We start from the raw sequence: 12,144 nt of genomic DNA, 5'->3' as shown, positions 1-12,144 counted from the left end.
ACAAATCGATGTTCCCGGAATCTGAGCACTATAGCAAGCAAATCGCTTTGGCTGATTGGACCAATCTTCATCATCTCATTCAATGATAAACACGATATCTTAGCAGACGCTTCAAAAACAACGCGGCACTTCGTTGTTGTGTTTGAAGGTCGTAAAACTGCGTGATGAGGTAAGTACCACTTTCTCATCCCTGGTGCGTCATTCTTCTCATATACTTCCTTGCAGTGACCCAAGGATTCGTACTCCTGCATGAAGTCTACGTATTGCCGTTTTAACTCTGGTTGTTGGGCAAAACGTTTCTCTAACCCGAAGAATCGTCGGAGTGCCAACGATCTGGATTCTCCGAGCTGCTCCAGTGAATCTCTTAATGGCAATTGCACCACATATCTTCCTGTTTCATCTCTTCGGTGTGTTGCTATGAAGTGCCTTTCACATTCATCCTCTTCGGTGCTTGACTGGAATTGCTGGGGAACGCTCTCTACTTCCCAAAATCGCTGAATCGAGTCGCAAAGTTCCTCGATCGTAACCGAATGTGAATACACGACATTATCCTGAATGGCTTCGCTGCAATGTGTACCACCTACCACCCAACCGAACTTCGTTTCAGTTATGATAGGAAGCTCTTCGGAAAGTATGATGCGCCCTGGTAAAAGTAACTTAAAGAACCATTGATTGCCGATTAGCATGTCAATCCCGCCAGTAGAATTGAATGATGGATCGGCCAGTTGAACTCCAGCTGGAATCTCCCATGAACGGATGTCTATATTCGAAACTAGAAGATTTGATGTCAGCCTTTTGGTTATCAAGCAATTGAGCTTCAGCTGATAGTCCAGGTATCTGGATCGGATCTGCACTTCGATGCCCTTGTCAGTACGAGACAGCATTCCATCAACTGCAGCAATTCTAACGTTTGTATGATATCCATCTAAACCGAGACGGTCTGCCATGCCTTGTGAAATCAGATTTACCTGGGAAGCAGAATCCAATAAAACACGACAGGGGTGTGGGTGATTGTTTCTGTCCATCACGTTTACGACTGCGGTTAGCAGTAGGACCGATGGAACTACTAGTCCCTTGTTTGTTGAGCAAGCTGCAGTCGTCACTTGTGTACTAGTAGACGGCCGTTGCTCATCCGCTTTCGGTGCTTGAACCTGTGCTGCTGGTCTGGATGACTTCGTTTCGTCGGGAATTTCCGCTGCTTTAAAAGGCTGACTGTCCGCATGCAATAGGCTATGGTGCTTACGCTGACACTTAACGCACGTTCCATTGGAAGGACAGTCTGATCCGCGATGTCCCTTCCTAAGACAGTTGAAGCAAACGTTCCTTTCTCGCACCTTCGCGAGTCGCTGGGGAACGGACATGGCTAAAAACTGGGGACACCTGAACCCTTTGTGCTGGGAATCACCGCAGAACTCGCACTTGAACTTTGACTCGCTGGCGGACGTGGCAACCAGTGAGTGCTGACCAGTACTCTTAACAGACTTCTTTGCTGGTTGGTTCTCCTTTGAATTGGAGGTTTCACATCTCTCCAAGATGAAACACTGCTCCTTCAGAAACTTGATAGTTGCATCGTATGATGGAAGCTCTCCATGCTTGATGGTAGTCTCCCATCGTCTTCTTGTTTCCTTATCTAGGGCTTCGGAGAGCAGGTGCACAACGAACTGCTCCGATATGCCAGTGAATTCTTGATTGAGGAATTTCAAGTTTTCAACATGCCTCGAGCACTCGTCCACTAGTGCTCTTAACTCTTTACCGTTTTCATTTGCCATTTTTCTGAGACTGAAGAGGCCATGGATATGAGTTCCTACCATGTGTCGTAGGTTCTCATACCGTTCCTGCAGTATCTCCCAGGCATGCTTGTAATTGCCATCGTTGATCGTCTTGGCATCAATAATTCCAGCGGCACTGCCCACCAGGGCCTTGTCTAGGTGGTAAAGCTTAATGGCGGGAGGGTCGGCTGTGTTATCTACCAGGTCTCTGAACACGACTTTGAACTTTGACCAGTTTTCGTACTTACCGTCGAAAGTCGGAATCGGTACCTTCAACGGTTGCTGAACCATCACTGGGTTCCGAAGCGGAGCGGCTACGTTTGGGTTGGAACCTACTGGAGCAACACTTAAACGCTCCATATGGTCTTCCAAAGCCATTAGTACTTGATCGTGGAGCTCATCAAATATCAAAAAATGTGCATCATGCTCTTCTCTACTTGAGGATGGAATTAGAGGAAGCATCTTCTCCTGTATGTCGTGGTATTCTTTGTGCGCCGAGTCTATCTTCTTTGCATAGACTCGCAGTTGAGAAGATGGCAGCTCATCGTTTTCATGCAATATGTTTAAAATTCTAGTTAGCTTACCTTTTGCCAGCCCACGCTGGTGGACGAATGCTTCTACCTGTTCCATGATCAATCGTTGCGCTTTCTTGATCTTCTTAACGCTAGTTGAAGGTGAATTACTGGTAATCGGTGTTGCAGCAGGCGGATTGCTTCCTGCAGATGACGTGGACTCTTGGTGCTTGATGGGTGTTCGCTTCAGCGGCATGACACTGAGGAACGACTAAAACCCGGCATTGGTAACCGGAGCTGATCATAACAGCCTCTTCACTTAACTTCTGGAACCACTTTTCCAAACACGTCACTGCTTGTTCGATTCTTCTTCATTTCAGCCTCGCTTAACTTCTTCTTCTTCTTTTCCACCTCACTTAACTTCTTTTCTACTTCAATCGTTTATTGTCACTTATTTTTCCATTGTGCTCGTTCCGAAGCAAACTTCACGAGATATCCTAAGCCAGTCACCACTTCCACCACCAAACACTGTACTGCACTCAATCCGGTTCGAGTGGACCAAAATGTCGGCGCCGATTTCTCAAGGCTACCGAACACGTGGGGGACTCTGTCCCGAGATAAATTAACACGGAAGTGGACTGTATACACTTTGGTGGAAGGGAAAAAACATGGCGGAACACGGGAATTTCTTTCCTTGCGTTCTGGTAACGGGCAACAATAATTAAACCACTTTCAAGTTCTTATTCAACTATTATTCACTACTTTATTTATCTTAATCACTTATTCACTGAAAATATTGTTCACTTGTTATCCATTGCACGACTTGAATTTGAATGAGAATGATAAATTTATTTCTACGCCTTATATACCAAATCCCACAAAATGGCTTCCTTGTCGTCAGCGGAAACACAAAGTGCGCTCTCTCTCTCTTCCGGAAATGCAAAAAACGCGCGCAATCACTCTCTGTTGACATATCACAGTTGATCCACAAAATTGTTGATCGCAGCAATCGGGGGGTCGTTCAGTTGTCATTTAAAAATTTTCTTCGAGCTGAGTAGAAGGGCTCGAACACTTTCCAATTCTACTTATAAAACGTTATGAATACTTCAAACATATTAGGAAAAATCTTGCTGTCGTCTTCAAACAGAATAGATTCTAAAATTACGTCAGCAAATAATTGTTAGATATATTCCTAAAGGGTGTCGTGTTACCTGTTATGAGATAAAGGTCAGAAGGGCGATCAGTCTGACGGCAAAGTAAATCACTGCAACAAAATTTAAATTATCTCGAAAATTACTACATTTTTACATTTTGGAAGATTATTCTTATAGGCATTTTGACTATGAAATTATATTTTATTACACGGGGCATCCGACAACAAAAATAATAAAATATAATATTAGGTTTTAATTATTTGACAAATGACATACTTTGCAGTGCACATTCTCTCATAACGAAAACGTGATTCCCGGTAACACATTTTCGAATAGTTTTACTACAGAGAATAGACAAACACCTCGAGCGACGAAGGGTTGTAAAAATAATCGGTCTATTCAAAATACCGATTGCTGGAATTTTACCGGCTGATCGTAGCGCCGGCTAGTGGTAAATTGCTACTTGCTGCTGTCATTTGGAAAGAATAGTTATTTATCTTACACACGTTAGAAACATGATTTGCACGTCAGTTATTAGCAATTACAAGTCATAATAGGAAATGATATGGCGAACTGAGGACAGCCGCAAAAAATATGGGTGCGACAAGCAGATACACGTAGAGTCAGTGGAAAACTTTATCAAGAACGTAGCACGGAAGATTTGCAAGACGATCAACAAGATGAGGAAGAAATAAGCCATGGGATCAGTTACCATGACCGTGATGGAAGACTTTTGAACAATAGTATAGAAAATTCAAACTCTTCTATGGCCCGCAGCCTATCTGTGAGAATCAGGCCCGTTTCACACGAAACCTTTCCCAAAATTATTGAAAGAGCTTGTATAACTTTGAACCTTATTGTACACAATTCTTCAAATACAGCGAGAAGTCGAATAGAACCTATCAATAGAACAAATATATTGGAACAATATATTCAGTAGCATTAGCCCTGCAATTGTGTTATGCACTAGAAATCAACATAATAAAATATGATGAAATTTATACGACATGCAAACAAGCATGGTTGTAAACATGCATAGTTTGAATCGAAAATTGAATTGAAAATCAAACTCGAATCAACGCACATATTTAGAGCATCAAAAGGCATATAGTTTTATCTCTTTATTCATATGTTTTTACACGCCATGTATTTTTCAAACACATCCGAACATAAAAGCAGAAATGCATTAGTTTTCAATTGACGTGAAAAATGAATGCAAAATCCGTTGAATAACACACGAGTATTTGCGGAATGATTTGGTTTTACATCTATTTTCATGCTACCAATACGTGCACGATAATCAATGTATAATTACAAAATATTTTTTCTGTGCGCTGTGAAGTCTATCGAAAATGACTTTGCTTTACTTTATCGGTTGGCTTTACACCTGACTGCTTGTGAACGGATTGTTTACGGCTTCAGGAACCACAGCTCCAATTTATTACAACTAATAGAACTTTTCAGAAGAGTTAAATCTAAATCATATTACCTGCTCTCCAACAATAAACACAAAAATTGAAATGAGCACAAATATTTGTTCAGCTGGTTTTCCTTATATACGAGCTTCTAAACAGCAGAAATATTAGAAACGCGCACAATATGTATACGCATTTCTATCAACCTAACCGGCATTGAAAGTGAAACAAACGATTTAGTAAATAAAGTCTACACTGTACTTTACTTTAACACTATTCTGAAATATAGTAACAAGCAATTCCAAAATAGTTATCATTTTCTGTACTTGGCAAGTTGCATCGGTTTGTTTGGATTGTTTGCATGCATTTTTTTCTTTCAATATTATGCCATCGAACCACCCGTGCATCTCGCACACCAATTCAATGCGAAACAAAGCGATGCGGTAGGTGAAAAGAATCATTGAAAACCGGAAAAAATATCCAAAACTATGAGGCGGAAAATGAAAATTTCTACTATTTTCGCAATAATTGTTGTATATATTATTATATATTGGAATTACCCATGAAATTCTGCATCGAACGGTGTTTTTCAATTTTCGATGTATGCTGTCAGAGCTAAGTTATAGCAATTTTCTTGCTACAAAAGACATTCCCGGCTTCAGAAAGGAAAATTTCAAAATTCCAAGCATACTTAGTTGTAGAAAATTTAATTACGAAGAGATAAGTATTCTTGGATTTTCGAAAAACGTTAATTTTGAGTTAATCTCCGAGAACGAAAAAATCATTTTACCTGACTTTCACGTTGCATTGCTCGTTTACGCACACCAGCGTTAGCAACGACGAGCCAAAGGGTTCATTGATCGCAGCAACCTCGACCGGCCATCTTTTTGCTTACGATCGCCTCACAGGCAAGACATGCTCTTGTTGCTGCCATTTAAGTGTAATACCGTGATGGGAGATTTTCAAGCAATGCAATCAAATTCTCAAATTTTGGTCTACGTGGCTTATGAATGGCCTCTTGTCTCTCTGGTCGTGACAATTTGGTGCATACAGTGCTACCCAGCGATGAAAACACGACCCATGGGCTTTTCCCATGTAAATTATCAAAAACGGTTCACCGGAAGTGAAAATCTTGGTTTTCAGAATTGCGTAATTCAGAATCTCTGGTATCTACTCGTAAAGCCTATTCCGAAAATACCCATATTGATTAGGTTAGAGAGAATTAAGCATTTGCTACAAAAACGGGGTGCACATAACCGACCATGTTTGGGAACCGACAACCAATTTAGTAACCTTTTTAAAAACAATAAAAATAATTGTGGCGAACGTTTCGGTGGCATTCAATTTTTGAACCACAATATAAAATTAATTCACTTCGTAAATATTCTATGGGCATACTGTTTCGATCGTTCTGCTTCTTTCTATAACATTAAGCAAATGATCAAAAAAACTTTTAAGCAGGTTTTCACTTGTTCAACAAATATTTTGGTTGTAGTACAGAACCTACGAATCAATTGTCTACAACCGACCACTTTCCCCTACCTACTACGAAACTATATGAAGTGAAACAACGAGAAAAAGTTGGTCGGTGTTAAGTCAGACCGGACTAAATCGCAAAACATCAAAAAATGAGATAATTATAGCAATGGATAAAGAATTTCGTCAGCTACATTCGACTCTTGCCAGATTTGAGATATGTAACAATAAACAAGAATTATGGCAAAAATTAATTTCCAATCATAATGTAAAGGATGCTGCGATTCAAACTTTAAACTCGTTTTTCTCGAAATCAATATTTTGTCACTTAGTCCGGTCTGACTTAACACCGACCAGTTAGCCTTCGTTAGGTGTAACATTTTTGTAACGAATAATTTCGAAAATATTTTAAGCCATATTTAAATTTTTTTGAAACCAAATTGTTTGTTAGAAATTCAGAGTTCATATTACTGTCTTTGATGCGGTTGGCCAACAGGAATCGATGCCGAAGTGCATAATGTGTGTCCTCAATAGTACTTACAAAGATAATGTGACCAATCAATAAAACTGATTCAAAACCTTTGTAATAATTTTTAAAGCATGTAGAAAGTCACAACTAAAATAATATTGCAATTTTCACTCAAATGTTCACTTCTGTAGCTACATCCGAATCTCCCGGGAGATTCAGAGCATCCGTATAACTGATAAATTCATGAATCCAGTGCTCAGAGAGTTCTTTCGGAAGCATCTTTAGTAGATTTACTGACATTAATATATACTGGTGACTGGATTAAGGTCCATATAAGTTCTAGGATATGAATTGTCTAATTTCACACAAACTCGAATTCAAATTCCAATTCGTTCCAATTAAAGTTAAAAAAATCCTGTCGGCAAAAACAACACCGCATTCAATGTAAAATTTGTGAATTGACCAGTTCTGCGGATATTCCGGATCTTCCGAAAATTCATCAAGCAGTGACCGCTGGCTTATTCTTTGTTCTGGAACTTTGTGGACTCTCGCAAGTATTTTCAAAATTCGCATCGCAATTATTGCGCTTTTCATCTGTTTTGCCTAAACAACTTCAAGGTACCGAAGAGGGGCAGAAAAGCAGTTTTTGCATGTCTAAATATTGTATTAGGGTTGTGGTACCGGTAATACCGGTACCGAAAATCCCGGGAATACCGACCCATTTTTGGTACCGTAATACCGGTACTGAACAAAAGCCAGTACCGGTATTTTCGGTACCATACAATTGTTTTATGAAAAATATGTGGTCTCTCTAGGGGGACCTGTTTCAAAATATCGGTCTACAAGATGACTTTTAATTATATTAATCACCTTCTAGATATATCGTTGAGCTAACACCTTTGTGGGGGAATGAGGTGGGGCCATGATCATAATAATTCTAGAAGTTAAACATTACTAGCTCCCGTTTTACTAAACGGAATGTTCAAATTCGGGCGCTATTTTGTCGAAATTAAATTTAACCGATCTTTTTTTTAAATAGGCCCGCCTATCACCCCCACACCAAAAGGCTCTCACAGAGAGCCCCCTGGTGGTGGACACATCAGTTCTCAACGACAAAAAAGGCAACACAAGAAGAAAAAAACTATTCGCGAATGCGCTAAGAAATTAAATTTTAACGATCTTGTACTAAATTTCAAAATATTCACATCTAGTGTCAGAGACGTAAAAATTTGCTATGATTTTTTTTTAGCGACATTCTAATTGGTTTCCATTATTCACTGGGTGGCGCGTAATAAGACTATGGCCTAAGTCATGTCTGTATTTTGTTTGCTCTTAAACCTTTATCTATAAAAGAACGAACAGCGATTTAGTAGCTAACAATTTTAGACTTGGTGAACTGCTTCAAGTGGGGCGATTTGTAATTATTGATGACAGCAAAACTCCATAGTTTACAGGAAAGCAAGGAGCGTTGGTATACATTAGAGAACAGTAGGCAAACGACATAAAGGTCGAAGCCAATTTACAGAAAAGCAAGAGGGGAAATGCGAGCAGCCTGCTCGGAGATCGCTTTGATTTACTGTTGTTAATAGGGTTTCTTACATTTACAATCTGTGAAATCGAAGAAAGTCGCACCGCTTAGCAGTTATTGATTTTAAAGTGGCCTAGATTTCGAAATAAAAAAAGGTGCTGCATACGAAAAATATATTTTGCTGAAATGAGTCATGCCATACCGAAGCAATTAAAAACAATAAACATGGTTTTTTGATCAGCACAAATCAATCATCTGAGAATAAGATCATCAGTTTAAGCATTCAATTTCACTTTGAAGCTTTTTTCGATTTTAAAAAAATATTCGAGTACCGGTACTTTACCGGTACTACGGTACTGAGGGCTTCAGTACCGTAGTACCGGTTCTCGCCAAAAAGGGTCGGTACTGCGAACCCTATATTGTATTTAAACACTAAAGTGTGTTTTTAATTACGCAAGATACCTCCATATATTTTACATTCTCGTTTTCGATGATTTTTTTAAGACGGGTCAGAAAATGTAGAAAAACATCTATGGTCCCTTAAGTGATTGGTATACAGCAGCAACATTGAACGTATTATTGTTTGAATTATATTCCAACAGCAAATATGGCTGTTTGTTTAGACTTAGGTGCTTTTCTAATCTAACAGGTAGGGTGATAATAGAAACAAGGAGAAAATCTGCTCATTACCTTATATGTTCATAAAAATATACAGACATTTTCCAACGTCAACGAAATAAGCAGATTGGAAGCTACATCATTAATTTTGTTCTACCGACTCTCAGTTTTCCCGCAACTTTTTACCATGCTTTACGCGGACGAGCACTCAGCTAACCATGATCTCAGTACAAGTGACGTTTGTTTTGCTGAAACTCGGAAAATATATCCCTGAAAATCAGTAAATTGAAGCCACATTGCTGAGCTATCAATTGAAAAAATTAACTGACCGTTCAACTGTGCGGAAAACACCGAACTGAAGATTAGATATTCAAATGTTGAATTTTTAAAAGCACGATTTTGAAGAAACTACTTAGCACCGAATCATACTTAAATTATAAATGCTAATAACAGTTTCGGTTTCATCTCAATTAATGCCTGAAGCATCGAGACGAGTACATATAGACCTTTTTAGTAGACTCAACATGAAAAACACTCAAATAGCTAAATAATTAACTGTAGGAAGCTGAAAAAATGCATTTAAATTATAGTTCATAAAACAAGGAAGAGTATTCTGATTGCAATTGAAAAGCGAGATAGTGAACTTGTTCTTGGTTTATTCTCCTATTTTCAGCGTGCGCAATTAGTGTTTGGGATAAGCAATTTATTAACTAAAATGTACATAAGATGCGCATAAGTTGCCCAAGCATAAAATAGGAAAACACGACAGGCGCAAGTCCAATCAGTTTCTAAACTGCTCACTCGACTGACACACAGTGCTAATCACAGAAGTGAAACTTATTCACCAGCAATTCAATACTAGCGCATGCAAAATAACTGGTGTATTGGTATGTGTACGTTAAAAGTCTCTTTCCTCTCGATACCGCTCTGATGATCTCTCTCTCTCTCTCTCTCTCTCTCTCTCTCTCTCTCTCTCGCGCAACATAATCAAGCTTTGTTTATGTTGCACACTGGTGTCACAGCGCGTCGCTTTACTCTCCCGCAACAAAAAGTCATCAAAATACCGAAGAGTTGCTGGTGGATTTAAGAACGCGCCCAATGTAATGGTACACAACAATGTTCCATAAATACCTTCTCGTCTCATTGCGACTGTACTCTCCGCAAAATATTGTCGCGCTCATAATAAAATCTCACATTGAGGGCGTCTGAAAGGCGTATCAAATATAGCCGCAGAGTCTCCGCAAGCCGATTTCAGTGGAGCCACTAGACAATGACTAGATAAGGACAGTCGAACTTAAGCGAACTATAGGAGTGATAATCAGTCTCTATTGCAAATGAATGTAGAGGATCTTCTCTTGCAATGTTTGTTTATTTTTCTACTAGCTTTGTGCTTTTCAAAAGCTTCAAAGAAAAAGCTGCCTATGAATTTATATAGGCGGCTGTCACGCGCCTATCTGGATTGAGCTTTCATATAATCGCATATCGAGCGATTATTTTGCAAAGCACAATAGATCTTTGTCACACACACGTCCATAGTGAATTAGTACATTGTTCTTTCAAATTGATGTTCTTTGGGTGTTTCAAACAACGCGAATAATTAAAAATCATATTCGATTTTGTACTGTTTGCTTTCGTCCATTTCTGGACAGCCAGTTTATAAAAGGAGCAAATGAGTTACATATTTTAACTCTTCAATCTTTTCCTAATACACTAGTTATAACATTATTTGTTACATGTATGGACTTGTCAGCTTCAGATTCGTCCAAATCTTAAAAAAAACAGATCCGTTCAGATTTCGAAAATATATATGTTAGTTAATTGTCAACTAATAATTTTTGCTGAATTAATACTATCAATGTTAGAAGTATTATTCGAACAGCATCATCTTGAATATAACCAAACATGCTTACCATGTTCTTGAAAAAATATTTACACAGCTAAACTAAAATGATGAGCAGTCATCCGTTTGGCGAAGCTACAACCAGAGCAAAGATTTCACGAACAGTACTACTTTCATTAGTTGATATCTCAAATCAATCGATCTATCAAATAGGGTAGACGTATCATTCTTCGCCCCCTCTCTAATTTTCGCCCCCCTTATAGAACAACTATAAATAATGCTATCTGCTTTACGATCAGGACTTTACTTTTTGACGAATATTATAAAACAAACTAAGACAATTAAAATATGCAAACTACATTAATTTAAATAAGAATAGTTCATATCATATTTTTAATCGTAAATAGAGTCATTCCTGTAGAGCACCAATTTTCTTGAAAACTTAAAATGGTCATGATTTTTATCACTGGGAAAAATGTATAGATTTTATGATTGAGTTTTAGAATATTCGATAGTAATGATTTTGAGCATCGCAGGAATGCATATCAACGAACATCCGCTATTATTACCATTATTTCATTAAGTTTGAACAATTTAAAAAAGTGGCGAAAATTGATGCAAAATAAAACTCAATTCTAGTCTTCGCCCCTGGCGAAATCCCATATAGCATTCTTTTCTTTCTATGGGTTTCTATCTTCGCCCCGTTCCACAGTGATCCAGAGCAAAAAAGAGGCTTTTTTGATTGCGCCAAAACTGTGGATTTCAGCTATGTGCTGTCTCTGGCGAAATTTCTTGAAATGAAACTCCCCTTTTTCCCGATCCTATCAGATCGATGGTTGACCCCCCTAATAGTGAGTTACGAAATTTATTTTCTTCAATAATTCAGATAGAAGAACACTCACGTCAGTAAAGTTGTAGAAAAACATAACAGGAAGATTTCTTTCGGAGACTTTTGGTTTTCGAGATACAAGGCGCTGTTTGCTAAACGTCCCTCCAAACCGTGTTTTTACCAAAAAATTTTTAGAACGATTTCTAAGGTTTTAGAATGTTATATAGACAGTAAAAGACGCTACCCTGCTTGTATTTTCAGAGTTATTCGCGTTTTTCGAATGAAAAATCTCACTTTCTAGGTTCATATCTCTAACTGAAAGTACTATTTTTTTTTGAAATGCTGGAAAAATCAGAGCGCTGCAAGACTGCCAACTACCTAAACAGTTGTAGTGAAGATAATGAGATTCTGCAATCTACATATTTTCGAATACCGCGCAGTTGCACTCGATTTCTAAAATATGTTATCAACAATTCAATTAAACTACTTTAATAGTATTTTTAAAACATTTCACAAACGTATTGTTTGGTGTTG

At 38.4% G+C, this 12,144-nt stretch overlaps 1 protein-coding gene across 1 annotated transcript in view; it reads right to left on the bottom strand.

The window, feature by feature from the left end:
• Positions 1 to 2,537, bottom strand: part of LOC131696400 (uncharacterized) — a 62,515-nt gene extending 59,978 nt beyond the window's left edge. Inside the window, exon 1 of the mRNA XM_058984945.1 lies at positions 178 to 2,537. Within this exon, the coding sequence (XP_058840928.1) occupies positions 178 to 2,537 (2,360 nt within the window). The remainder of the gene's footprint in view (positions 1 to 177) is intronic.
• Positions 2,538 to 12,144: the final 9,607 nt, after the last annotated feature.

Source organism: Topomyia yanbarensis, chromosome 1 (assembly GCF_030247195.1).
Source record: "Topomyia yanbarensis strain Yona2022 chromosome 1, ASM3024719v1, whole genome shotgun sequence".
In the NCBI taxonomy this organism is placed as follows: domain Eukaryota; kingdom Metazoa; phylum Arthropoda; class Insecta; order Diptera; family Culicidae; genus Topomyia; species Topomyia yanbarensis.
Note: the sequence above shows the minus strand (reverse complement) of the source record. Positions and strands in the feature narration are given on the sequence as shown.